The sequence below is a fragment of the Ornithorhynchus anatinus genome, chromosome 4, assembly GCF_004115215.2.
Source record: "Ornithorhynchus anatinus isolate Pmale09 chromosome 4, mOrnAna1.pri.v4, whole genome shotgun sequence".
NCBI lineage: Eukaryota > Metazoa > Chordata > Mammalia > Monotremata > Ornithorhynchidae > Ornithorhynchus > Ornithorhynchus anatinus.
In genome coordinates this window covers 26,601,652-26,628,974 of record NC_041731.1, presented here as the reverse complement: position 1 = coordinate 26,628,974, position 27,323 = coordinate 26,601,652, and the positions used below count along the sequence as shown (strand labels likewise).

The 27,323-nt window shown below is 45.2% G+C and overlaps 1 protein-coding gene across 4 annotated transcripts in view; it reads right to left on the bottom strand.

The window, feature by feature from the left end:
* The window catches only part of WHRN (whirlin), a 129,047-nt gene that overhangs the window by 83,400 nt on the left and 18,324 nt on the right, over nucleotides 1-27,323 (bottom strand). For all 4 annotated transcript variants that reach the window (XM_029063939.2, XM_029063940.2, XM_029063941.2 and 1 more), the window contains exon 2: nucleotides 9,564-9,782. In XM_029063939.2, the coding sequence (XP_028919772.1) occupies nucleotides 9,564-9,782 (219 nt within the window). The remainder of the gene's footprint in view (nucleotides 1-9,563; nucleotides 9,783-27,323) is intronic.

Here is a 27,323-nt window from a genome sequence, read left to right as displayed (position 1 = left end):
TTAGGGGATACCTAGAATAGAGAACTCCTTGCTAAAATCTGCCCTTTTCTCTCCATCCAAACTGCTGCCATGCTGTTCCAAGCACTTCTCCTATCTCACCTTGACTACTGCATCTGCCTCCTTGTCCTCCTGTCTCTCCCCACCCGAGTCCACAATTCATTCTACTGCATGGATCATTTATTAACAAAAATGTTTAGTCCATGTCTCCACCCTCCTCAAGAACTTTCAATGGCTGCCCATCCACCTCCAAATCAAACAGAAATTCCTTACCATTGGCTTTAAAGCACTCAATCATCTCACCCCATCTTACCTCACTTCACTGATCTCCTACTACAGCCCTGCCCACATACTCCACTCCTGTAGTGCCAGCTTACTCACTGTGCCCTGGTGTCGTCTTCCTCTCTCCTGACTACTTTCCCACATCCTACCCTGTGTGACATCCTTCCCACATCTGTAACCTGGAACTCCCTCATTCATTCATTCAATCACATTTATTGAGAGCTTACTATGTGCAAAGCACTGAACTAAACCCTCCCCATCCATATATGCCAGTCCACCACTCTTTCCACCTTTAAAGCATTACTAAAGACATATCTTCCTCAAGAGGCTTTCCCCAATCAAGCCCTCTTTTCCCCAGCTTGCTCCCCCTTCTATATCATCTCTGCACTTGGATCTGTGACCTTTGGACTTCTGACATTCTCCCCAAGCCCAACCCAACAGCACTTATGTACATATACTCAAATTATTATACATTATAAATTATTTATGCATCGATCAATCATACTTATTGAGCACTTACAAGGTGCAGAGCACTGTACTAAGCACTTGGGAGGTACAGTATAACAATAAAACAGACACATTCCCTTCCCACAACAAGTTTAACGTCTATGAGACAGACATTAATATAAATAAGTAAAACATGGATATGTACCTAAGTGCTGTGGAGATGTGGGAGGGGTGAATAAAGAACAAATCAGTGCAATGCAGAAGGGAGTTGGAAAAGAGGAAATGAGGGCTTATTCAAGGAAAACCTCTTGGAGGAGATATGCCTTCACTAAGGCTTTGAAGATTGGGAGAGTAATTGTCTGTAGGATAGGAAGAGGGAGGACATCTCAGGCCAGAGGCAGAACATGAGCAAGAGGCCAGCAGCAAAATAGTTGAGATTGAGGTAGATCGAGGTACAGTAAGTAGGCTGGCTTGAGAGGAGTGAAGTGTGCAGGCTGGGGTATAGCAGGAGAGTAGTGAGGTGAGGTAGGAGGGGGGAAGGTGATTGATTCATATTAATATCTGTGTCCCATTCTAGACTGTAAGCTCATTATGGGCAGGGAACATGCCCTACTTATTCTGCAGTATTGTACTCCCCCAAGCATTTACTTAGTACAGTGCTCTGCCCACAGTAAATGCTCAATAAATACTACTGATTGTATAATCTGCAAGGTGGGTTGTGGGGAGAATACAGACCCACACTGGAAAATCTCTGTACCCTCTGGAGAGTCAATTTGAGATAGCTGAAGGATTTTTCTTTTTTCCTCACTCAGCTGTTTGAAATAAAGGACCTCCAAAGAGTTTTCTAATTGTGCAAATAATGGTGAGTTTTTAAGTTGGACAGACATTAGCAGCATGGCCTGATCTACCACCTGTGGCTGTCTGGAACCCACTCCCCAATGCTGGCTCACTAAATTCCAGGCTGAGAGAGGGTTTGGCAGATGGGAAGCAGACCACAGCCTGGGGATCTGAAAGCCATTCCACCAGGATGAAGTGACCGTATTTTCCCAGTGCATGAAGCCTGATCTTGAAAATAGTTTCTCCTCCTCCCCATCACCAGTACAGGGAATCAGCCCTGCCAAGCCACCCTGACTAAGATGAGGGTGCAGGCGGCACTCTTGGTTTGGCACTGCTTTGCGTTCCAACCAGCCTGGAAGACTGACTCTTGCCTTAATCAGAGAATAGAATCATGTGTATGGTTCCCTATATATATATATTCTGAATCCATAGCATGGAAACCAATAATAAATATTAGAAACCAATAATTAATATTATTGCCAAATTTATGGGAAAAACAGAGTGAAATGCCTGGAGCAAGTCTTTGCTTAAATATGCTGCTGTTGATGGTGATGATATGATGATTGTGGGTCTTTTGGAAGTATGAAAATTCCAAAAAGAAAGGATGACAGCAGGTAATATGAAGATTGGGGGGGGCAGCACTATAATTTTTTTTAATAGTATTTGTTAAGCACTTACTTTGTGCCAGGTACTGTACTATGCAATGGGGTAGTTATGAGATAGGTTGGATACAGTCCTTATCCCACATGGTGGTCACAGGCTAAATCTCCATTTTACAGATGAGCACAGAGAAGTACAGTGACTTGTCCAAGGTCACACACCAGAACAGTGGCAGAGTCAGGATTAAAACTCAGGTCGTCTGACTCTCGGGCCCATGCTCTTTCCACTAGGCCACGCTGCTTCCCTTTGTGTCTGCAACACATTCTTAGTCAGAGAATCACAGGGCTGGAAGACACCTAGAGTGTCAGCTGGTCTGGCCTCCTGCTTCCAGGCAGGTGCAGGACTAAGTCATGCAGCATGGCCAGCCCAACCAAAAGCCAAATTGGGCCAGTGGCTCCGGACTTCACCTCCTGTCTCTGTCAGTGATCTGAAATCCAGGTAGACAGTATGGCTGCCGGAGACACGGAGGTGATGGCCACCATATCCTGGTCAATTGTGCATGTGCATCACTCCTTAGGGGAGGGTGGAGGGAACAGTAGAGTGTCAGTCAGGCAAAGAGAAGCCAGAAACTTCCAGCCTTAATTCTCACCTTCTCCAAAAGGGCCCTGGGCTTCACCACCCTGCAGCTGGGAGGGTTGTCTCCATTTTTCTTAAAATTCTCTGGAGTGGAGACTGTCTACCTTCCCTCGATAGCAACTCCAATGTTTCATTACCTGGATTTAGTCAGGAAGTTCTACTGTCCTTTCAGAATCTTGCTTTGATTTAAAACCCATTGCCTCATTCCATCCTTGGTGATTATGGAGAACAACTGATCAGCCTCATCCCCTCAGAGCCCCTTCAAACACTCGAAGGCAGTTATTTTAGTCAGTTATTTAATCAGCCAGTTATTTTAGCCTTCTCTAGGCTAGATCATTTCAATTCCTTTATCCTCTCTGCAAAGGATCTACATTCCTTCCCCATTCTTTGTGTCTTCATTCCATATATTAGCTCAAGTTTCTCTAACTTCTTTGGGGTAGTAACCAGATTTTGACATAATACCGTCGAAAGAGTTTAACCAGTACCAAGTAGACGGAAATATTGCTCTCCTATGCTTACATGTTATGTTCCCCTATATACATCCCAACCCCATATTGTTGTTTTTTAAACAACACTGCTTTACACTGCTGATTCATTTTTAGCTGTGGCTGACTGACTTCCAGGTAGATCTTTGTCTGCCTGTATCTGAGCGTCACTAGCCACCAGGCTGATTTGAACTGTTTGTGATTTTTCCCTAAAAGTATCACATTTCCCTTTTGAATTTATCCCTGGGTTGTAGAACCTTTATCTCAATTTCCCTGGATTCCAAATCTTCTTGTCTTCCAAAGAGTTGACAGCCTTTCTCAACTTTATTTCTCCTGCAAGTCTTAAGAACAGGTTTTGATTCCTTCAAGGGCAAGTCACTTCCCTTCTCTGTGCCTCAGTTACCTCATCTGTAAAATGGGGATTAAAAGTAGGACCCCTAGGTGCCTGCACTATGTCCAACATGATCCATTTGTATCTACACCACCACATAGTAAGCACTTAATGAATACCATAAAAAAAGGTTGTCAATAAAGATGTTGAGGTCAGTGAGTTCCAGACCCGATCCCTGGGGTACACTTTTTGATGAGATGGCCTCAACTTGTGGCCAAGTTGTAGATGACTGCTCTTTGGGTGAGATCTAGGATAAAACCCTACAGTGAGCTCACGACAGTTCAGTGCCAACCTAGCGGAAAAGGCAAGGGCCCAGAAGTCAGAGGACCTGGGTTCTAATTCTGACTCTGCCACTTGCTGGCTGTGTGAGCTTGGACATGTCTTTTAACTTCTCGGTGCCTTATTTTTCTCAACTGTAAAATGGGGATTCAATACCTGTTCTTCATCCTAAATAATAATGACGACAATAATAATAATTGTGGTATTTTTTAGCACTTACTATGTGCCAGGCACTGTACTAAGCACTGGGGTGGATACAAGCAAGTCGGGTTGGACAAAGTACCTGTCCCACATGAGGCTTACAGTCTTAAACTCCATTTTACAGATGAGGTAACTGAGGCCCAGAGAAGTGACTTGCCCATGATCACACAAGTGGCAGAGCCAGGATTAGAACCAAGGTCCTATATATTCCCAGGCCATGCTCTGTCCACTTGGCCATGCTATTTCGCTTTTTCCTACTTAGACTGTGAGCCGCATGTGGGACAGGGACTCCGTCCAACCTGATTAACTTGTATCCATCCAGGAGCTTAGAATAGGGTCTGACACACAGTAAGCACTTCATAAATACCATAATTATTATTTCCCATCACACATGCCAGTGAGTATGCCACAGGGGACACAATCCGCCACCTTGCTGAAGTTTACACCTATTGCTTTTGGTCTAACATCAAAGGAAATTAAATCTGTCTGGCACAATTTGCTTTTCACAGAACAGCAAATCATTCACTATATGACCCCTCCAAGAAACAAAAAGACTTTTGGAGACTTGGCATTTCACACATAGGGAAAATATACTGTACATTTGCTTACTCTTTCAGGAAGGGTTGCTGTTACATTCAAAGCCAATTTCAAGGGTGCATGCTAAGCACAGATTTTGTTTACCTGCATCAGAAAAGTTCTCAAAATTAGTAAAAGGTATGAATTACAGTGACAAAATGATGGTACACCAACTAAGATGTACAAGAAAATATCAGATGTTCAAAAGGGATTTGTATTCATATGTGAAAGATTGAGCCCTAATGGGCTACCAGAGGAAAGTTTAGATGTGAGTAAATTTGGTTGTTGGCTGGCCCATCCCTAACCAGGAGGCTGGATGTTTAGGAAGACGAGGCATCAAATGGTTCCTCTAAGCAACCTTTTGCCATTTTGGAGGCTGAGACCTGGGTTGGATGGGCAGAGGTTCTGGTCCAGTAGTAGCCTTGCTCAGAAGTTTCTGTTTTGATGTTTGGGAGAAGGTTGTGAGTCCCCTTTGGGTATTTCTGCCTATTCCAGTTGGGGCTTTTGAGCCTGAAAATCATACACAGATGAGATGATACCTTTGAAAACTGTTTAAGTCCTGGGAGCAGGAAGAAAGCTAGGGCAGAGACACTCAGGGTGGGTAGCCACATGTCACAAAATGGATTGAGAAAGGAAGGTTAAGCCACATTTTTACAGCAAAGTTCAAATGCAAAGTTATACTGGAGTGCAATAAGTCCAAGGAAGACCACCAATCAGTTGATGTCAGATGTTAGAAGCAGTATGGCCTAGTGTTAAAAGCACGGGCCTGGGAGTCAGAAGACCTGGGTTCTAATCTTGATTCTTCCACTTGTCTGCTGTAAGATTTGGGGCAACTCATTTCACTTCTCTGCTCTTCAGTTATCTCATCTGTAAAATGGGGATTAAGAATGTGAGCCCTACGTGAGATCGGGACTGTGTCCAACCTGATGAGCTTGTATCTACCTCAGTGCTTAGTATAGCGCCTGGCACATAGTAAGTACTTGAGCACTATTTTGAAAAAAATCATTTTTGTGGGAGGTGCTATAAGAAGCAGTGGATAAAGCATAAGTTAAACAGAGAGACCCACAGAAAGAAAGTGGAAAATGATGACAATAAGAATAAGAAAGGAAGGTGCAAGAACACTAGCAAATCCTTATATTCATATCTGTAATGTATTTATTTATATTAATATCTGTCTCCCCCTCTAGACTGTAAGCTCACTGTGGGCAGGGAATATGCCTTTTCACTATTATATTGTACTCTCCCAAGCGCTTAGTACAGTGTTCTGCACACAGTAAGTGCTCAATAAATATGACTGACTGACTGCAGCATCCTGCCAGAATCCCTGGGAATTGATGATGACTGGAGAAGTTCAGCTCCTCCTAGCTCTGAAACATGGGGCCCCAGAAGGTGTATGAAGGTATATCTCTCTTTCACTTAGGCACTGGGGGGTGAATAGGAGGCAAGAATTTTCCAGGGGGTGCAGGGATTGGGGACTGGGAGGAGATGGGCTTTGGAGACCTCCCAGGCCAGTGAACCACAATTTTGGATCATTTCATCCTTGGTGGGAAACGCTTAAATCCTGTCAGAGACTGGGGATAAGCCAGGCTGGGAGTCCAGCTCATACAGGTATGGCAGCCATTCCCCACCTTCCACCTCCCCCCATGACCACCGGCCCCATGAGGTTGGCTCCTATGGCTGGGAAGAGTCTTAATGCTCCTCTGAAGTGGCAGAGCACTTGGGAGAGTATAATACAACAGAGTCAGTAGACATGTTCCCTGACTCAATGGGAGCTTACAGCCTAGAGCTCCCACTGTCCTCCTTCCTGCCATTGTTTGGGGACAGAGAATTCCTCCCACCATTGCTCATCTTCCCTTCAAGCTCTGGGTTTGCTGGGGGCCACCTGATGCCTGGTGCAGCCTCCTCCTTCCTGATCAATGGACACTGTGGGGCTAAGACCCCTTGGGAGCAAGGGGCCACCAGACATTTGGGAAGGCTGTGACTTTTTTTAAATTGCATTTAAGTGCTTACTATATGCCAAGAACTGTTCTATGCACTGGTGTAGATATGAGGTTATCACATTGGACCCAGTCCCTGACCGACATGGGGCTCACAGTCTAGGAGAGAGAAAAGGTATTGAATCCCCATTTTGCAGATGAGTGAACTGAGGCACTGACTTGCCTAAGTTCACACAACAAGTAATTGGTAGAGCCGGGATTAGAACCCAGGTCCTCTGACTCCCAGGCCTGGGCTCTTTCCACTAGGCCACGCTGCTTCTCATTTGTTAACGAAGTCCATGGCCTGGAGGTTTTCTATTTTCTACTCCACCTAGGGTGGGAATCCCATATGCCACAATGTTTGGGTCTGAACTGACTATCCTATACTCATCCCAGCATTTAGCACAGAGCTTGGCACATAGGAAGTGCTTAATAAATACCATGAGCAACTACTACCTAACAATTCCCCTTGGGCCCTTCCCCTGAAATGGGACTTGGAAACGGGTGGCCGAAATCTCTCCAGGCAAATAAAGGTTCCAGTCAACGGACAGCAACTGCTGATGAGACAGCAGGATCAGCGACATGCCACTTTGGTCGTTTCAAAAAGCTGGGTGGTTTTGCTCAGCACTGACAGAAATTAGCCAAAGAGGTGAAACAGCTCCAGCCACTCTTTCTTGTTTCAGATGTTTTTCTTTCCCCTAAATGGAAGTCAGAGTCCCATTTCCCCATGGCCGCTAATGAATATTCCATCAGCCAAGTGAAGCATTTCATTCCTGCCAGGGAGAGACGCTCATTCCCAGGGCCCTTTGGCAGGCCCACCTGAAGGGGCCTCGTGCGTGAATTTGATTTCTTTGTGGCACTTGGGAAGGCACCAGTGCTGGGGAAAGATGAACAAGAGTGCCCTCGGGCTCCCTGGATCCCAAGCTTCCAGCTGAGCCCTCTCAGTGGGGCTCAACCTCCAACACATCACCCCTGCACTTTCTCCCCAAAGGATAATTCTGTTTACAGTGTTTCCTTCTTGTCCCTACACCAAACCCCTCATCTCTTCTCCTGTTCCTGCTCTAGTCCTTTCCCCAACCTCCCTTTACCTGTGAGAAATAATATGATTGAGTAAATGGTAGCGAATAGGGCACTCCTACAAGTACAAATTCTGGGGACACGGTGGCAGGAAGCTGCAAGTAAGTACTGGGGTTGAGGAGGGGCACTCCCACCCACCCCTCATCAAAAAGGGCAGCCTGGCTTAGTGGAAGGAGCACAGGCCTGGGATGACCTGCGTTCTAATCGTGGCTCTGCCACTTGCCTCTTGAGTGACTTTGGGAGAGTCTCTTAACTTCTCTGTGTCTCAGTTTCTTTCTCTGTAAAATGGGGTTTCCATACCTATTCTCCCTCTTAGATTGTGAGTCCTATGTTGGGCAGAGACTGTGTGCAACTGGATTATCTCATATCTATTCCAGCGAAGCAGCGTGGCTTAGTGGAAAGAGCATGGGCTTGGGAGTCAGAGGTTGCGGGTTCTAATCCAGCTGTGTGACTTTGAGTAAGTCAATTAACTTCTCTGTGCCTCAGTTACTTCATCTGTAAAATGGGGATTAAGACTATGAGCCCCACATGGGACAACCTGATAACCTTGTAACTATCCCAGCGCTTAGAACAGTGTCTGGCACATAGTAAGCACTTAACAAATACCATTGTCATCATTATCATCATCATAGTAAGCACTTAACATCATTTTTACAATTATTACTTAATACAATACTTGACACACAATCAGCACTTAACCAATGCCACAGTTTTTATTGTCAAGACTACCTGTCACCTACCATCATCCCTGCTGCTCAGTTGGAAGGCAGAGGGGAGCAAATACAAGAGGAATATAATTCCGGCCCAAGAATTTAGACCAGAGAATCACCCAGGGGATAGCAAGAGAATGGCTTGGGTGCCCTTGGTTGTAGTGGCTGCCATCAGAGGACACCTTTCAGGTTCTAGGGTCCTAGATCCTCCAACCCCCTTTGGCCTGGGCATAACATCAAAGAGACTTTTCCAGCTCCTCTTCCCTATCCTAAGCTAAAAAAAGTCAGTCAGGCAGTCAGTCAATTGTATTTATTGAGCATTTAGTGTGTGCAGAGCACTGTACTGTGTGCTTAGGAGAGTACAGTATAACAATATAACAGACACATTCACTGCCCACAACGAGCTTACAGTTGGAAAAGGAGGTCCTTTAATGGAGGTGGGGCAGTAAGCAAAATGGGGGAGCTATAAGCAGACTTGGGAGAGTTCTTATGTAAATAAATCTTTTCAGCCTCACTTGGAAGCCCTTAAGCTCTTCCAGGCCTGCTCTGAAGGCCTCATGCCTTGTCAGAGGGCTGGAATGAGCAAGACAAGGAGTCCAGCCCAAACGGCAAAGAGGGCACCAATGAAAGCTTCACCCCTTGCTTAGCTGGAACCCTCTAATGCAATGGCTCTTAATGCCTCATAGAGATGGCAGCTATTATAATAATAATAATGCAATACAACAACAGTACAGTACAACAATAAATGGACACATTCCTGGCCCACAACGAGTAAAGTGGCTTGTCCATGGTCACCCAGCAGACAAGTGATGGAGCCAGGATTAGAACTGAGGTCCTCTGACTCCTGGGCCCATGCTCTTTCCAATAGACCATGCTGCTTCTTTAAGCTAAGTTTAAAATGTCCCTGCAAGTCAGGCCCCTCTCACCTCTGGGTGACCCGAGTCCTTTCACTGGGGGCAGGAGAGTGTTTTAGGTCACCCACCCTGTCCCCCAACTAGTCAGGTGCCCCTCCCTCCCCACTACTGCCTGCTGGCCTAGCCAGAGCTCCCCGTCGCCCCACTCTGCTCACCTTCTTTTCATCCCCATCTTGTAGAAGCTGCAGGGCACTCCTCCTCTCACCATCCTGCCGCCTCAGAGAGCTGTTTGGGTTCTGGAGCAGTCCCAAGGGTGGCGAGACACTCCGCCCGTGTGGATCAACCCATGTGTAGATGTGGTTAGTGACGTAGCCGCCCGGGATGCGACCCACAGAGTGCACGGACAGGATCAGCTTCTTCGACCCTTTCAGCGCCTACAGAAAGGCACCCATGTTAATACTGAGAGAAAAGCTCCCACCCTTTTCCCTCGGCTCAGATCAATCAATCCATCAATCACTGGCATTTATCGAGTGCTTACTGTATGCAGAGCACTGCACCAAGTACCTGGGGTAACTGTACTCTTCCAAGCACTTAGTACTGTGCTCTGCCCATAATAAGCATCAATAAATATGATTAGTTGATGGATTGGGAGGGTACAATGCAAGAGAGTTAGTAGACACCTTCCCATCACACAATGAACTTAAAGATTTGAGGGGGAAAGGGACAGGGGGAGGTGTATAGAACGAAAGAGACATTAAAATACCTTTTAGTTAGACATTGGATGCTTGAAAGGATTCAGAACTCAACCGGGCACTAGAGGCCTCAGTTCTGTGTCCAACCCCATTTGGAAGCATTTTGGAAACCTGGAGGGAAACTAGAGGGATTCTTCATTAAGCAGTAAAAACCCTCACCCTGCTTAAACCCTCACCCTGCCTTGAAGTCATTCTTCATCATCATTAATAGTATTTATTGAGTGCTTACTGTCTGCAGAGCACTGCACTGTACTAAGTGCTTCTTCTGGATCTTTCCCAGCTCCTGCCTAGTCTAAGGACAAAACAAGAATGAAAGGGATGACATCTAACTCTACACCCAATGCTAAGCACGTTGTTGATTTTCTTCAGGATACTGGCTTCCAGCATCAATTTGGGGCTTAATGCTATCCAAATCCTGGTTTAGAGAAGAGGCATTTATATTGGAGACAGAAGAATGATGACACACTAAAAAGGAGATCTGTGGAAACTGGCCACTGGTGCCAGTTTCCCCATGGAAACTCCAGGGGCTTTTTAGAGCTTGAAGAAGAGAGAGTACCCCCATTCCTCCCCTACAAAAAATTGTGACATTTTAAAATAGCCAAGCCATCCAAATGCACATTCCAAAATGCAGGAACAGCTACAATAATGTTGAGGAACATTTAACAAAATTCTAAAATTTATTCTAATTCCACTGCTTCTAAATATTTTCATGTCTCCCCCATCAGAGTGTAAACTCCTTGTGGGCAGGGCATGTGTCTTGCATTTTTGTTGTAGTTCCCAGGCCCTTAGGGCCATGTACTACACTCAGTAAATGCTCAATAAATGCCAATACTATTATTACTATTAAAATGCTTAAATGCTTTTATTGTGGTTAGCTTTCATTTACAAAACACTATTTGGGACTCTAGGCTGTAAGTTCATTGTGGGCAGGAATGTGTTGGTTGTCATACTGTACTCTCCCAAGTGCTTTTGCACACAGTGAGCGCTCAATAAATACTATTGAATGAATGAGTGAAAAGATAGAATATGCCCCCCATCTAGTTATGATCACTATTAATCCTCAGTTATAACCAGGAATCTTGCTCATATTTTAGTTATCAATCAATCATATTTATTGAGCACTTACTGTATGCAGAGCATTGAACTACGTGCTTGGAATAGTATAATGGAACAGAGTTGGTAGATATGCTCCTTGCCCACATCACGCTTGCAGCCTAGAGAGAAGCTTATGAAGCAAGCTTGCCCTTGACCTGCCGTAAACACGTTCGGCAAAAATAGCATCACCCAGAGAGAGCGGATTCTGAAGAAGTGGATGTTAATGTCTCATAATCTAAGGGAAGGAACCAGAAAACCTGCAAGTGGCTGCTCTTGGTTCAACAGGTGCAGCCATTTCTTCCTTGTAATCACAAGCAGGGGGTGAGGGGACAGAGGGAAAGAAGGACTGAGCCATGCCTGCTTTCTTAATTTGGCAGCTGAATGTCAGTCCCTGATGGAATGAAACCAGTACAAGCCCGGCAATCAGAGAGAGCAATAAAAGGTTTGAAAGGATGAGCAGTAGGGATTTATGCTTTTCTTTTATAGTCCCCAGGGTGTTCCCTTGACAGAGCTGGTAGGGGAAAAAAAAGATCTCTGTTAAAATCGAGATGGTTTATGTATGAAGCTTCCAGGAAGACAAGAAGGAAGAGTAAACTTGACTCTGGGATGGAAGAGTGGGAAAAGAGGCCAGGGTGCTTCATTGTCAGTGACAGCTGATTTGTGCACACATCGCTCCCCTACCCACCAGTTGGCACCTTTATCCTGGGCAATTCTGGACATTTGGACAGAATAGTCTCTGCTAAATTGGTAAAAGAGGTACATAAGCAAGTCGAATACAAACTACGGTAAGCCACATGGCCTAGTGGAAGGGGCCTGTGCCTGGGAGTCAGAGGACCTGGGTTCTAATCCTGACTCCACCACATGTTTGCTGTGTGACTTTGGGCTACTCACTACACTTCTGTGTCTCAGTTTCCTCATCTGTAAAATGGGGATTAGGAGTGTGACAGACTCTGTCTAATCTGATTTGCTTGTATCCACCCCAGTGCCTAGTACAATGCCTGGCATATAGTAAGTACTTAACAAATAATAATAATAATGGTATTTAAGCACTTACTATGTGCCAAGCACTGTTCTAAATGTGCTGGGGGGCAGGTAGAGAATACAAGGTGATCAGGTTGTCCCATGTGGGGCTCACAGTCTTAATCCCCATTTTACAGATGAGGGAACTGAGGCCCAGAGAAGTGAAGTGACTTGCCCAAATTCACACAGCTGACAAGTGATGGAGGCTGGATTAGAACCCATGACATCTGACTCCCAAGTTCAGGCTCTTTCCACTGAGCCAGGCTGCTTCCCCAAATGCAAAAACCAAACAAATAAAACAATTGTCCATGTGGGCCAAGAGGACCTGCTGGGTCACTCTTGTGTTTCTTTATTATGCAGGGAGCTGGGGTGTGCTAGCTAGATTTCTGCACTGCTCCTGGGCAGGACTAAAGCAATAGCTGGGGTTAACAGAAAGGAGAGGGAGCCTTGGCTCCTCCTTCCCATGTGACTGCATGTGAAACCAGAGAGGGGAGCTGGGACTGTCTCCCCAGCTGAAGAGCAGGCTCAGGAGTGCCCAGTTTCAGCTCTGACACTATTTGCTTCCACTGAGGAAATTGCACATTTTTGCTTCTCTAAATGTCTGCATTCACCAGAGAGCAGGGGGCTGTAGTTACAAAAGGCCTAAGAGTGAAGCCAGCTGCCTGTGTCTTTCCAAATGTTATCCAGTAATATTTACCTAGGGTCTTTCTGCCCTACAAATTTGCTCTAAATTCATCTGGAGAGGCCCCCCCTTAGGTTGATCAGTTTAAGGGTACCAGGGGCTGTAACTAAGATGGATGAGAGACTCGTCAAGGAGTGGGGGGTGTGTGTGTGTGTGTGTGTAGTTTGAGGAGTCAAAGTCCATTGGCTTCTGCTACAAAGCTGCCACTATTCTGTCCTGAGAACTGTGGGCCAACATACTGCAAATATAAGGATAATTGTGGTATCTGTTATTGTTTGCCAGGCATTGTACTAAGCGCTGAATGTTTTAATGCAGCTGCTCTGCCCCATCACTTGAAGCCCTGGGCTGCAGCCCCTAAAGCCCCGACACTAACTTGACTTTGTCCCTAAAGTCCATTCCTTTGAGATAAACACTGGGATAAATGGATGGGTCTTGTCACAAATTCAGGGGAAACAGAACAAGAGGTGAGGAACTTCTGAGGAGTGTGCTTTCCCCTTCCAATCCCACCAGGACATAAAGGACAGTCCAGCAAATTTCCACCAGGAGGAGACTAGATGGCAGAGTCCCAGTTATCCCAACCCAAGGTGGGCTGGAGGTTTGGATGGTCCAAGACTGATCCTAGCTCCAACTTTCCTCTCCATTATCTGGCAATTTCAATTAGGGAGCATCAACATCAACCTTTACCTTTGTTCACTTGCTGTTCCCCATCAGAAAACTGCAACAAGACCAGATTTCCAAGGATGCTACTGTTTCTTTAACTCTAGGCTCTACACCCCCATGGGACCATGTTCTTTTCTATATAAAAATGGGGAAGACAATCGATTCTAAGGAATGAATCGATGAGGGAAGGTGGATTTGGACTGGTTATTCTGGCATAGCCCAAGTTCAACCATCCTTTGGTATAACTTGCACTGTTTGACTGGCCCAATGTTTCTACCCATGTATTAGAGGTAAGAAATCCCACCCTCCACACCACCTTTCCTGCCTGGGCTAAGATTAAGCAATCAATAAAGAACAGATATTGCCAGAAGCTCTGTCCATAGTTTAGGTAAGATTTTCAACCTCACAACATGAATCCTGAGCAGATAACCAAAGGGGTAGTTGGAAGTGGAGAAGCAGCATGACCTAGTGGAAAGACCATGGACTTGGGAGTCAGAAGGACCTGGGTTCTAATCCTGACTCTGCCAAGTGTCTACTCTGTGACCTTGGGCAAGTCATTTCACTTGTCTGTGGCTCAATCACCTCATCTGTAAACAGGGAGTAAAACTTAGGGCCCCAGGGGGAACAGGGACTGTGTCCAACTTGATTACCTTATATCTATCCCATTGCTTAGTAAAGTGCCTGGCACATAGTAAGCACTTAACAAATAACATTAAAATAACCCTGAAAAAACCTGGAGTGGCAACTTAATTTGGAAATGGATGATGTAGATACTGAGTTAATTACATCACAGGCAGAGGAATTGTCCAGCAAGGACCTCATTGAAATTCAACAATCCAATGAGTTATGGCAAAATGCCAGAACATATGGAGAAGCTGCTCAAAATCTTGGGATTCAAAAGTTGGACTTGCTGTTCTGGAGGCACAGGTGGTGATTTCAAACTCTCTAATCCCCATAGTCCACTTGCCCCCTGGCTCCCTGGAGATGGGGGTGGAGAAAAGAGGGTGGCAGAGGGCCCTGAGGTTACAGTGCAGGACTCCTGAAGGGAAGCAAATGTGGCTCAGTGGAAAGAGCATTGCCTAGGAGTCAGAACACCTGGGTTGTAACCCTAGATGTGCCAGTTGTCTTCTACGTGACCTTAGGCGTTACTTTACTTCTCTGGGCCTCAGTTACCTCATCTGTAAAATGGGGGTTAAGTCTGTGAAGCCCTAACATAACCTCCCGGCCACCTGTCTCCTCCCTCCCACCCCTGCCCCATCCAGTCCACTCTGCTGCCCAGATGATTTATCTACAAAAAAGCTGAGTCTGTGTTTCTCTACTCCTCAAAAACCTCTACCTCTGTGATAAGAGAAACTCCTTAGAATTGGCTTTAAAGCACTCAGTCACCTAGTTCCCTCCTGTTGCACCTCGCTGCTCTGGTACTACAACCCTGGTCACACATTTTGCTCCTCTAATACCAACCTACACACAGTACCTCGATCTTGTCTATCTTGCCAATGGCCTGTTATAATCAACTCTGCTATATCGTTACATTATACTTTACCAAGAGCTTAGTACAGTGTTCTGCACACAGTAACTGCTTAATAAACATGATTGATTTGATTGATTGACAGAACTGTGTCCAACCTTGTATCTATTCCAGAGCTTAGTACAGTGCCTGGCAAATAGTAAGTGCTTAATGAATACCATTAAAGAACAAAAACAAAAAAAAAACCCAACTTCATTTCTCTGGGCCTCAGTTTCCTTATCTGTAAAGTGAGGATTCAATAGCTTCTCCCTCCCACTTAGACTGGGAGCCCTTTGGGGGGCAGGGACTGTGTCTGACCAACTTTTTTCTTACCTAATCAGTGTTTAGCATAGTGCGTGGCACACAATAAGTATTTAAAAATACCACAATTATTAATATTCTGATCATTAGCTCTGACCAGTTGTGGAGGCTTCAATCCAAAACTGATAAACCCTTGTGTGTGTATCATCATTCTTTTCACATTAATATAGCGACTTCACCTCATATTAAAATTTGGGTGCTGCTAAATTGTAGGCTAGCATCTGTGCCAGCAAGGAGCTATGGTATTGAGTGCTTACCTAGCCAACAGCATCACTTGCAAACTACGTCCTGGGACAACTTCATCATGCTAATGCTGCTGATGAATCCTAAAAATCAAAACTTGAAACCCCAAAATTGAGAAGCATGATGTAGAGGAAAGAGCCCCAGCCATGGAGTCAGATGACCTGGGTTCCACTCCCAGTTCTTCCACCTGTCTGCTGTGTGACCTTGGGCAAGTCATTTCACTTCTCTGTGCCTCAGTTACCTCATCTGGAAAATGGGGATTAAGACTGTGAGGCCCATGTGGGACAGGGGCTGTGTCCAACCTGATGATCTTGTATCTACTCCAGTGCTTAACAGAGTGCCTGGCACATAGTAAGTTCTTAAATATCATGAAAAATAATCCCATACATTTTTGAAATTCAAACTTGATTTTTCTCCTATACTAAAAATAGAGCAGTATACGAAGTGCTGGGGTAAACACAAGATCATCAGGTTGGAAAAGTCCATGTCCCTCATGGGACTCACAGTTTTAAGTACGGGAGAGAATGAAATCCCCATTTTCCAGATGAGGAAACAGGCACAGAGAAGGCAAGTGACTTTCCAAGGTCACACAGCAGGTACGTGACAGAGTCGGGATTAGAATCCAGATTTTCTGACTCCCAGACCTATGCTCTTTCCAATAGGCCATGTTTCTTCTGATCACTACTCTCTGAACTATATAATTGTAGTAACTCTGCCACCAATTCCATCCCCTATTATTAAAGAGCATTTGGTCAGCAATCTGTATACACCTTTCCATCTACAGGAAGAGAATCTACAAGTTACAATTTTGAACCCAGGGAAGAAACTCCCAATCCTGGGGCTTGGTTAGGTAGGCCGTAGAGAGAGGCCGTAGAGAGACAAAGAACACCGCATAAGTCTTATGTCTCCATGGTTTTTCCCTGGTTTTTTTTGCTGCTGGAATTGTGGAGCTGTGGGAAAGTAAGAATAACTTTGCACTTCAATTCTGACCTGCAATTCTGATTTGCAGTATCTAAGAAGTGTCTTCTAATAAGGTCCTGTATGAACTTCCATTTGATTCACATACAATTGCTCTGTTTCTCTGTAACTGAGTTGAAAAAGGGGTAGTGGGGCCAGTGACCTCAGCTTCCACAAACAATTAGGTTTTTTTTATTGTACCATGTAATATTACACCACGGTGTTAATTACTAAGGAAGGCAAATAAATTGATTTTTCCACCAATTATGTACTCAGGCATCATGAAACATGGCTGACACAAGCATTCCCTTACCATTTTTGGGATTTGTTTTTGAAAAGCCTAAGATGGAAACCACAAAAGGACTGGCTCACACTTAAAACCCAAGCAGGCCCTATTGTCCCTCCTCCTGGCATGATGTCAGGGGTAAGTGGGGGCTCTAGGAGTGTTGTCTCCCCAAGAGTTCCCCTTGTGGGGTGAGTCTGAGCTCAAGGCCTGGTCAGGAATGGGAAATTCAACCCATGCTGGAGAAGGGGAAAAGGTTCAGGTGGAAACCAGATCAGTACCATGCTCCCTTGGGGGAGAGAGGTGCTGAAGTCCCCATGGAGACTAAAGTGGTCCTTCGTCTCCCTGGGAGTAGGAGGTTTGTATAATTTTGACACCACTAGGCCTAGCCCACCACCCTGAGTGCTCCAGGGTGGCCAATCAATCAATCAATCAATCAATCAAACAGTGATTATTTATTGAACGCTTTCTGAGTGCAGAGCACTATACTAAGTGCTTGGAAAAGTAACAGAATGACAATATAACAGAGTTAGTAGACACATTCCTTGCCCACAAGGAGCTCGCAGTCTGGAGGAGCTTTGGCAGCCTCTTCGTAAGACTGAGAGGGAGTAGAGGTGGTGAGTCAAAGGTAGCTACAATGAGCTGAAAGCTTAGAAACTGAATGTATGGACTGGAAGCGTGAGCTGGGCTTGCTTGGAACCTCCTCTCTGAACCAGAAGCCCCCCTAATGGCCTGGAAGTTAAGTTTCTACTGCCTCTGGGAGCTCCCAAATACAGCTGCCCAATCCAGCTGCCCTAGCCTGGGAAACTCTGGCTGAGAGCCCTAGAGGTCAGCCTCTCATATGCAGGATCCAGGGATGGCCCAGGCCTACCCAGATGGGCAAATACTCAACTGATGAGAAACAGTGTGGCCTAGCGGATAGAGCATAGGCTTGGGAGTCAGAAGGACCTGGGCTCTAATCCTGGCTCTGCCACTTGTCTGCTCTGTGACCTTGTGCAAGTCACTTTACTTCTCTGTGACTTAGTTACCTTATCTGTAAAATGGGGATTTAGACTGTGAGCCCCATGTGGGACAGGGACTGTGTGCAACCTGATTTTCTTGTATCTACCCCAGAGGTTAGTATAGTGCCTGGCCCATAGTAAGTGCTTTAACTAATACCATAAAAAAATCTCCCTAAGGATGTGGGATGTATTCCCATAGGTCCCTGGTAAGATATCTAGTCTCTCCCCCAAGTTGCCACAGAAAATCACAGAAACCCCACTGCTGGCAGGTTGATGAGGAACAAGAGTGGAATCCAGAAGCCATCACACACCATCTCCTTGGGACTGTCCCATCCCTCACATATACAAGCCCCTCAGTGGTGCTGGATGCTACTCCCTCTATCTAACATGGCACAATGGATAGAGCATGGGCCTGGGAGTCAGAAGGTTACAGGTTCTAATTCTGGCTCTGCCGTTTGTCTGCTGAGTGAACTTGGACAAGTCATTTAACTTCTCTGTGCCTCAGTTACCTCATCTGTAAAATGGGGATTAGGACTGTGAGCCCCAGTGGGACAGGGATTGTGTCCAACCCACTTTGTTTGTATCTACCCCAATGCTTTAGCACAGTGCCTGGAACATAGTAAGTGCTTACAAGTACCAAAATTATTATTATTATCTAGGAAAGCATGGCTGAGCCAGGTTATGGGCAAATACAATTATACCAAGGAGCTGCCAAGTTCTTTCAGCTAGAATCCACTCTTCTTGGATTCACTGTCCTCTCTATATTTTAAACAATCAGAGGCATTTAGTGAGTACTTAATGTGTGCAGAGCACTGTACTAAGTGCTTGTGCGAATACAATATAAAAGAATAGGTACAGATGATCCCAGTCCCAGGGAGCTTACAGATTAGAGTTACTGCTTAAATTCCTGGATATGTTCAAAAGTACTACTGGAGGTTCTAAATACTTAATGAATCAATAGTATTTAATCAATCAATCCATCCATCAGTGGTATTTATTGAGCACTTACTGTAATAAGTGCTTGGGAGAGTACAGTGAAACAGAGTTGGAAGATACATTCCCTGCCCACAAGAGTTTATGGTCTCAGAGGGGCTTTAAGTGTTTTGGTAGCAGATAAATCCAGAAGAGATTAGATATTTGGTGAATGCTTCCTAGAGGATATGTGATTTCAGAAGGGCTTAAAAAAATGGAAGGAGTTGTGGTCTGTTGAATTTGAAGGGAAAGGGACTTCAAGGCAAAGAAGAGGGTATAAGCAAGATGCCAGTGATAGGAAGGACGATAAAACACAGGGAGTAGGTTAACTTGAGCGGAACAAACCATGTGAGCTGGGGTGTAGTGGGATAAGACAGTGGATAAGTAGAAGGGAGGGAGCCGATTGAGTGCCTTCATGCCAGTTACTGTGTGATGTAGAGCAGATGGGTAGCTATTTGAGATTTTTGAAGAGTGAGGAGATGTGTGCAGGATGGCATTTTCGAAAAGTGTTCCATCCGGTCTTCAGAGTGAACTATGGACTGGAGGAAGGGACACCAGTGAGGAAGCATGGCACTCTTCCACTTGCATGCTGGGCAAGCCTCCAGAAGCATCTGGATGTCATTGGAAACTGTTGGATATCAGGTAGGGCTTAGGGTCTCCCTCTCCCTCACAGCGGAGTTCTATTCCCTGCATTCATAGGCTCCCTACGGCTGATAGAGAAGCTAAGTTCACTTGTTGGGGAAAGGGTTCATTCAAATGTATTTACTGAGCATTTACTGTGTGCAAAGCACTGTACTAAGTGCCTGATTCCAAGAGATTCTTCAATCTGTGGCCTTTGGACATTCAATATTCAACCCACTCCCCACCCCACAGAACCTATGTGCATATCTAAATTATATAATATGAATAACCTTTTTATTTATATTAATGTCTTTCTCCCCCTCTAGCCTATAAGCTTGCTATGGGCAGGGAACGTGTCTGCTAATTCTGTTGTATTGTACTCTCCCATGTGTTAAAGTGCTCCACATGTAGCAAGCGCTTAATAAATATTATTGATTGAAGAGACGGAGGGATGGACTTCATTTAGCATCTGGATTCAGTTATCAAGATTGTCAAAGCCAGAGAGCCCTACGTCCTCGAACACAAAAGGCTCTCCCTCCTTCATTTAGAAGATTGAAGATCCTTCTTTAAAGAGGGAGGCTGTCAGAGGGCTTAGAAAGAAAAGGAGTCAACACTGAAGGAACAAAATGAGCTCTTTACTGTAATATTCCCGACTCAGTAGGGGTGCCTGCCCACATGAAGGCATTTCCTACCAACAAGAGTTTTTGATTCTGTAGTTTTGATCTATTGAATGGCATCAGCTGTGAAAGTGTCATTTTGTCGGTCCAGCACAAGATGCCTCTTACTATAACCCATTATTATGGAAATGTCAAATATATGGGTATTTTAAAAAGTGAAAAACTCAGCAGGTGGGTTAATAAATTGTGGAGACAATCCATCTTACATTGAAGCCCATTAAGCACGCTCTATAGAAGCTAAACTAGAGCCATGTTGATAAAATTCTCCTCTCAGCAAAGGATCAAGCAGTTTTTCAATTCACTTAACTCAACTGTGTGTTTCATGAAGGGCTGGGGAGGGGAGGGGAGGAGAAGAACTGGAGAGCTCTGCACATGGCAGGGGCCAACTTTCAGCACCAAGCCCATCACTTCCTCACTGCTGTGGTTGTCTCAGCCCCACAGTGATAACTCCCAAAAAGACTTGGTGTGTGCATGTCCCAACTGCTCGTTCCTGCTTGAACAATAATGTCCTCTATACTCTGCCCTTTCCACCATAATATGTGTGCATGTGTATCATCCACACCATCCTACCACTGCCTTATCAATCAATCATATTTTATTGAGCACTTACTGTGTGCAGTACACTATACTAAACGCTTCAGGGAGTACAATACAACTGATCTGGTAGACACGTTCCCTGCCCACATTGAGTTTGCAGTCTACAGGGGGAAACAGACATTAATGCAAATAAATTATGGATATGTATATAAGTGCTGTGGCACTGAGGGAGGGGTGAATAAAGGGTGCAAATCCAAATGCAAGGGCGATACAGAGGGAATGGGAGAATATTATTAGGCGAGGAAGGCCTCTTGGAGAAGATGTACTTTTAATAAAGCTTTAAGGTGGGGAGAGTAATAGTCTGTCAGATATGAAAGGGGAGGGAGTACCAGGCCATAGGCAGCATATGGGGAAGGGGTTGGTGGTGAGATAGATGAGAATGAGGTAAAATGAATAGGTTGGCATCAAAAGAGTGAAATGTGCGAGCTGGGCTGTAGAAGGGAATCAGGGAAATAAAGTAGGAGGGAGCAAGGTGATTGAGTGCTTTAAAGTCTATGGTCAGAAGACTTTAAAGCTGGAAGGGGAACTACTGGAGAATCTTCAGGAGTGGGGAAACATGGACTTGAATAATTTTGTAGCAAAATGATCGAGGCAGCAGAGTGAAGAATGGACTAAAATTGGGAGAGCTGGAAGGCAGGAAGTTCAGCAAGGAGGATGATGCAGTAAGTAAGGTGGGATAGGACAAGCACTTGGATTAACATGGAAGCAGTATAGATGGAAAGTAAAGGGAGGATTTTAGCATTGTTGTGAAGGTTGAACTGACAACAGTATTTATGAAGTACCTATTAAGTGATGAGCAGTATTCTAAGCTCATGGTAGAATTAAACCAAAGCAAAACATACACCTGTACTTTGGCAATTTGTGTCTAATTATCTTCCCCTGCAGATTATAACTTTCTTGAGGGCAGGTACTGCATCTTTTTCTTCAACTGTATGTTCTTAAGTGCCTACTACAAGGCTATGCACATGGTGGGCATCAAATAAATACAGTGTTTTGTATACAACAGTTGCTTAGTAGTACAACACTTTTCAAAAGGTGGGTTATTGGTACCTCTGAGCCCCCAGAGGGTGATTAGTAGTACTTGCATTGTGCCTGCTGTGAGAAGAGTTCAGCGTTCTGTACACAGTGGGAACTTAATGTAACCCTTTGTACCCAGCAGACATCAACACAAGGTTCTTCACCGTGGACACCGTGGACTATGTGCACAGAAGTGCTCAATAAATTGGACTGAATGAGTGAAAGAAGAGGGTCTTGTTTTTCATGCACTGTAACATTGATTGTCTCTTCACCCCTGTGGCAGGTAACAGTGTGCCATGGCTCTGGGTGGCAGCAGTGTCCCTGCCTACTTGCCCCAGTGCTTCTTGCTCTGGGTCATCACTCCCCTCCCCTCCCCGCTTTTCCCTCTACCAACCAGGGGAATGCCTGGTCTCCATTCTGGTTAAAGGAACCGTTTTGAGCCTCAGGTCTCAGCTCTGTATTATGCTTCTTTTGACGGCAGCTTTCAGTTCACTAGGCTGGGCTGACCCTGTTAACAGGGTGTCACAGACAAGCTCAGGTGGTCTGAGCAAGAGTTGACGGGAGATGAGTAGCTCAGACGCACAGACAGGACAGAAATGTGAGTGACAAGAGAAAGGACTTATGATAAAAGCAGTTCAAACCTCAAGTTTTGGTGATTATTTTTTTTCCATCAGTCAAAGGAATGGAGAGTTAATTGAATGGGGAGAATGAATCCTGGGCAACTGGGTCAGCACTTCCCTTGGCAAGCTAGTGCAATTTTTTTAATGGTATTTGTTAAGTGTTTTAGGTATTTGTTAAGCGCTCACTATGCGCCACACACTCTACTAAGCGCTGGGGTAGATGGAGGAAATTGAAGCACAGACAAGATTAAATGAGTTGCCCAAGGTCACCCAAAGGACAAGTGGCAGACCTGGGATTAAAACCCAGGTCCTTCTGATTCCAGGCCTGTGCTTTATCCACTAGGCCACTCTGCTACTCATCCAAACTCATGGCCATATAAAGGAACTAACGGTGACCTTCCACTTCCATGCCTGTGCCATTCACAGTGCAAAACCCAGGTTGGCAGGGAGACCGTGGAACTTTGTCACAGATTGATTGCCTATGAGTGGCCAGTACAATTTTCCGACGTTCTCCTGGTAGGAAGTGTTGCATAATTAAGGTGTGCTGGTGCAGCAGTTTGTGAGATACTAGCTGCCTGCAAACCTGCAGGAGCTACTTCCGATCAGAGCTTCAGTTCTGATCATTTATCTCTCGAGAACATGTTCTCCCTGGAATTTCTTTGTCCCCTCAGCATTTCCTTCGTTTCTTCATTCTTTCCCTGACTTTATCAGTGAATCCAAGAGTCAGAAGGGACCCGGTGCAGATCTCTGCCTCCAATAAGATGAAAACTTAACCAGTTCCCCTACCTGATTCATTTTCATGTTTATCTCCCCCTCTAGATTGTAAACTCCTTGGGGGCAGCATGAAGGAGCCCAAAAGAAGCAGAATGGCCTAGAGGAAAGAGCACGTGCCTGAGAATCAGAGGACTTGGGTTCTAATCCTGGCTCTGCCACGTGTCTGCTGTGGGATCTTGGGCAAGTCACGTTTCTCTGTGCCTCAGTTATTTCATCTGTGAAATGGGGACTAAATCCTACTCCCTCCTCATTAGACTGTGAACCCCATGTGGGACAGGGACTGGGTCCAACCTGATTAACCCATATCTACCCCAGTGTTTAGAACATGCTTGGCACTTAATAATGTTAATAATAATAATGTTGGTATTTGTTAAGCGCTTACTATGTGCCGAGCACTGTTCTAAGCGCTGGGTAGACATAGGGGAAGCAGGTTGTCCCACGTGGGGCTCACAGTCTTAATCCCCATTTTACAGATGAGGGAACTGAGGCACAGAGAAGTTAAGTGACTTGCCCACAGTCACACAGCCGACAAGTGGCAGAGCTGGGATTCGAACTCATGAGCCCTGACTCCAAAGCTCGTGCTCTTTCCACTGAGCCACGCTGCTTCTCTATAACAAGTACTATTTCTATTCTCATTAATAATAATAATGATGGTATTTGTTAAGATCTTACTATATTCCAAGCACTGTTCTAAGTGCTGGTGTAGACACAAGGTAATCAGGTTACCATGTGGGGCTCACAGTCTTAATCCCCTTTTACAGATGAGGTAGCTGAGGCACAGAGAAGTTACGTGACTTGCCCAAAGTCACACAGCCGACAAGTGGCAGAGCCGGAATTAGAACCCATGACCACTGACACCCAAGCCCATGCTCTTTCCACTAAGCCTCGCTGCTTCTCATGTTCTCATTATTATCATGTCTACCATTTATATTACACTGCACTCTCCCAAGCCTTTAGGACAGTGCTCTGTACATAGTATCCACTCAATAAATACCAGTGATTGATTGACTGAATGATGAGCTGACTGCTCCAACTGAATCAGCACTCATTAGGCAGATGGCTGCCTAATCCTGCCCCAAAGACTTCTGCGTTGGAAGGTTTGTGCCTGTTATGATTGCTGGACTCGGGACTGGCCTGCCGGAGTGATGAGAAGCCTGAAAATGGCTTCTTTACCCATAAACTTATATTAGTGCTTATTGTTTTATATGTGTTTGTGTGTGTGTGTGTGTTTTCTTATGGTACTTTGTGATTTCAGTCTTTCTTTGCATTTCAGTTGCCTTTTTCCTCCACCTTTTACTCTTAGATTGTGAGCTCCTGCACAGGCCAAGGACCGCATCTAATTTTTCTTCCATTAAACTCCCCAAAGTTTAATAGAGTCAGCTGCACATAGACAGTTGAATGATTGAGTGAGTGAATAAATGAATGATTGTATGATTGAGTGAGTGAGTGAATGAATGATTGTATGGGGAGACTCCACAGTCTCCTTCAGTACTGTACTCCAACAACTGAGTATTCTTACATCTGGGATATTCTTCCTCATTGGTTCACTGAACTTGAATCCCACTATGCATTTTCCCTCACAGGGCCTGGGGGAAAACCATTTCCATTTTCAAACTTTTCTTTCATTTAAAGACAATGAATAAAGCTCAAAGTGAGCCAGAGACAGTGTCTGAATAAATGCCTGAGGATTCTCCCCAGTGCTTCACCCATTAGAAGAGCAGAGTAAATGCTAGGAGTAAGAGCACGATTAACTCCCAGAGCTGGTTACAGTAGTGAAAAGCAGAGGAGGGTGGCACAGACACCTTTTTCTTTCATTCTCAAAAGTCTGTTTCTCCCTTTCATAGGATTTCCTCCCCTTCCCTGCTTCTGGCTCTGGATTTCCCGTCATGCCAGTTTTGCAGGTCTGCTCCCAAATGGCTTTTACCACCTGCTGTCTTGGGAAGACAGTCCAAGGTTTTCTCTCTCCCGTCCTTGTCCTTCCCCATTGATCCTCTCACGTTCCAGTCGGATGTTCATGGCCATTACTGTCCCCAGAAGGCGTTCGACAGCAAAATCTGACTTGACTTCCAGCAGAATGTTGGAAGGCAATTTTCTTATCCACTGAACCCTATTATCTTATGTCCTCCAGCAAACGTCTAAATGGGTTGAAGGTGGAATGGTTCTGTGTTGGCTGCCTGGGGCAGATTAAGGACATTTCTGTAAAAAACCTTCAAGATGGTAGTGGCATTTCTATGTTCACTAGGATTAGCTGGGCTGATTCAATAATGCATGGCCAAAGGCAACTCTTACCCTAAGTGCCAAGTCCTCAGAATATCCTTAAAAAGATTGTTAATGTATTTATGCCATTAATAATACAACTGTAAATTGCAAGAACTTTTGGACTGGGCTGAAGCAGGAGTTGGGCCCTAGCCATTGGCCCCTAGGCACAGACTGTATGAGGAGAGGAGCTGCTCTGAGGCCTGGAAGTCCCCTTGCCCAGGAGCTCTGCCCACAGTCCCAGCATCAAAGCTTCAACATCACCTCTCCAGTATCAGGACCACAGGGTGGTTGAGGGGAAGAGACGCTTTGTTTCCATCACAGCTTTTGGGAAACTCTACTTATTGTTTTTTATTTCCTGGACTGGTCTGTGGGTTGGGGTGAGGGGGAAGAAGTTTTGCTGAGGGTTGTGGCCAGGCAACACTTAGTCATTGGAATGGGACTCTATTATGGCTCATTAATGATGATAATAATAATATTTGTGGTATTTGTTAAATGCTTTCTATGTGCCAGGCACTGTAGTAAGCACTGGGGTGTGTACAAGCAAATCAGGTGGGACAGTCTCTGTCCAACATCGGACTCACAGTCTTAATTTCCAATTTACAGATGAGGGAATTGAGGCCAGAGAAGTGAAGTTACTTGCTTAAGATCACACAGCAGACAAGTGGTGGAGCCGGGATTAGAACCCATGACCTTCTGATTCCCAGGTCCATGGTCTGCTGCTTCTCATTATTCATGGTTCTTCTTTTTGGGTTCCATGCTACGAGGTGAGCTCTTTATGGACAGAGACCTGCCTTTCATCGACTATGCTCCTGTGCCTAATATAGCCTCGTGTGCTCTTCAGGCACTCAATAAATTACTGATGAGGAGGGTAATGAAGAGGAGTATGAGAATGATGAATGGAAATGAGTCCTATATATTTATGTACAAATAGGTTCCAGGAAAAACTCAGAGCTTGAAAGCTTGTGAGTTGGGGGGAGAGACACTCAGGGCTGAGAAGCCCCTTGAGAGTGTTTAGTACTGTGCTCTGCACTTGGAGGTGCTCAATAAATTCTATTGACTAAGTACTGAACCATATATCACAATACCCTTTAAAGCAATTATATACAAGGAGCCTTAAAGATTCAGCAATTTTGGAAAGCCTTATCTTTTCACTAGGTTTTCAATCTCAAATGTTCTCTGACCTCTAGGGCATCTTGCCTGGGATGACCAGCGAGCAGTTTCATCTCAAAGTGTCCAAAAGGAACTGACCCTACTAAGCCTTCCACAATACAGTTGACATCTCCATCCTGCCTGTCCCAGAAACTCAGTTTTGGGGTCTTCTTTGACTTCTCAGAAATTTACCAACTACATTCGTATGTGTCTCTAAATCTTGCCAATTCTTCCTCTGTGATATTTCCCAGATCCACCCCTTCCATTCCACCCTGAGGGCCACCACTCTGGTTCAAGCACTATCAATCAATCAATGATATTTACTGAGCACTTACTGTGTGCAGAGCACTGCCTCACTGCCTCACTCTTTGGCTTCAAAGCTCTCCATCACCTAGCCCCCTCCTACCTCACCTCCCTTCTCGCCTTCTACAGCCCACCTTGAACACTCCGCTCCTCTGCTGCTAAGCTCTTCACGGGCCCTCTTTCGCGCCTATCCCGCTGTCGACCCCTGGCCCACATCCTACCACTGACCTGGAATGCCCTCACTCCTCACATCCGCCAAACTAACTCTCTTCCCCTCTTCAAAGCCCTACTGAGAGCTCACCTCCTCCAGGAGGCCTTCCCAGACGGAGCCCTCCCTTTCCCTTTGCTCCTCCTCCCCTCCCCATTTCCCCATTCCCTCCTTCTGCTCTTCCCCCTTCCCATTCCCCCTACTCCCTCCTTCTGCTCTTCCCCCTTCCCCTCCCCACAGCACTTGTGCATATTTAT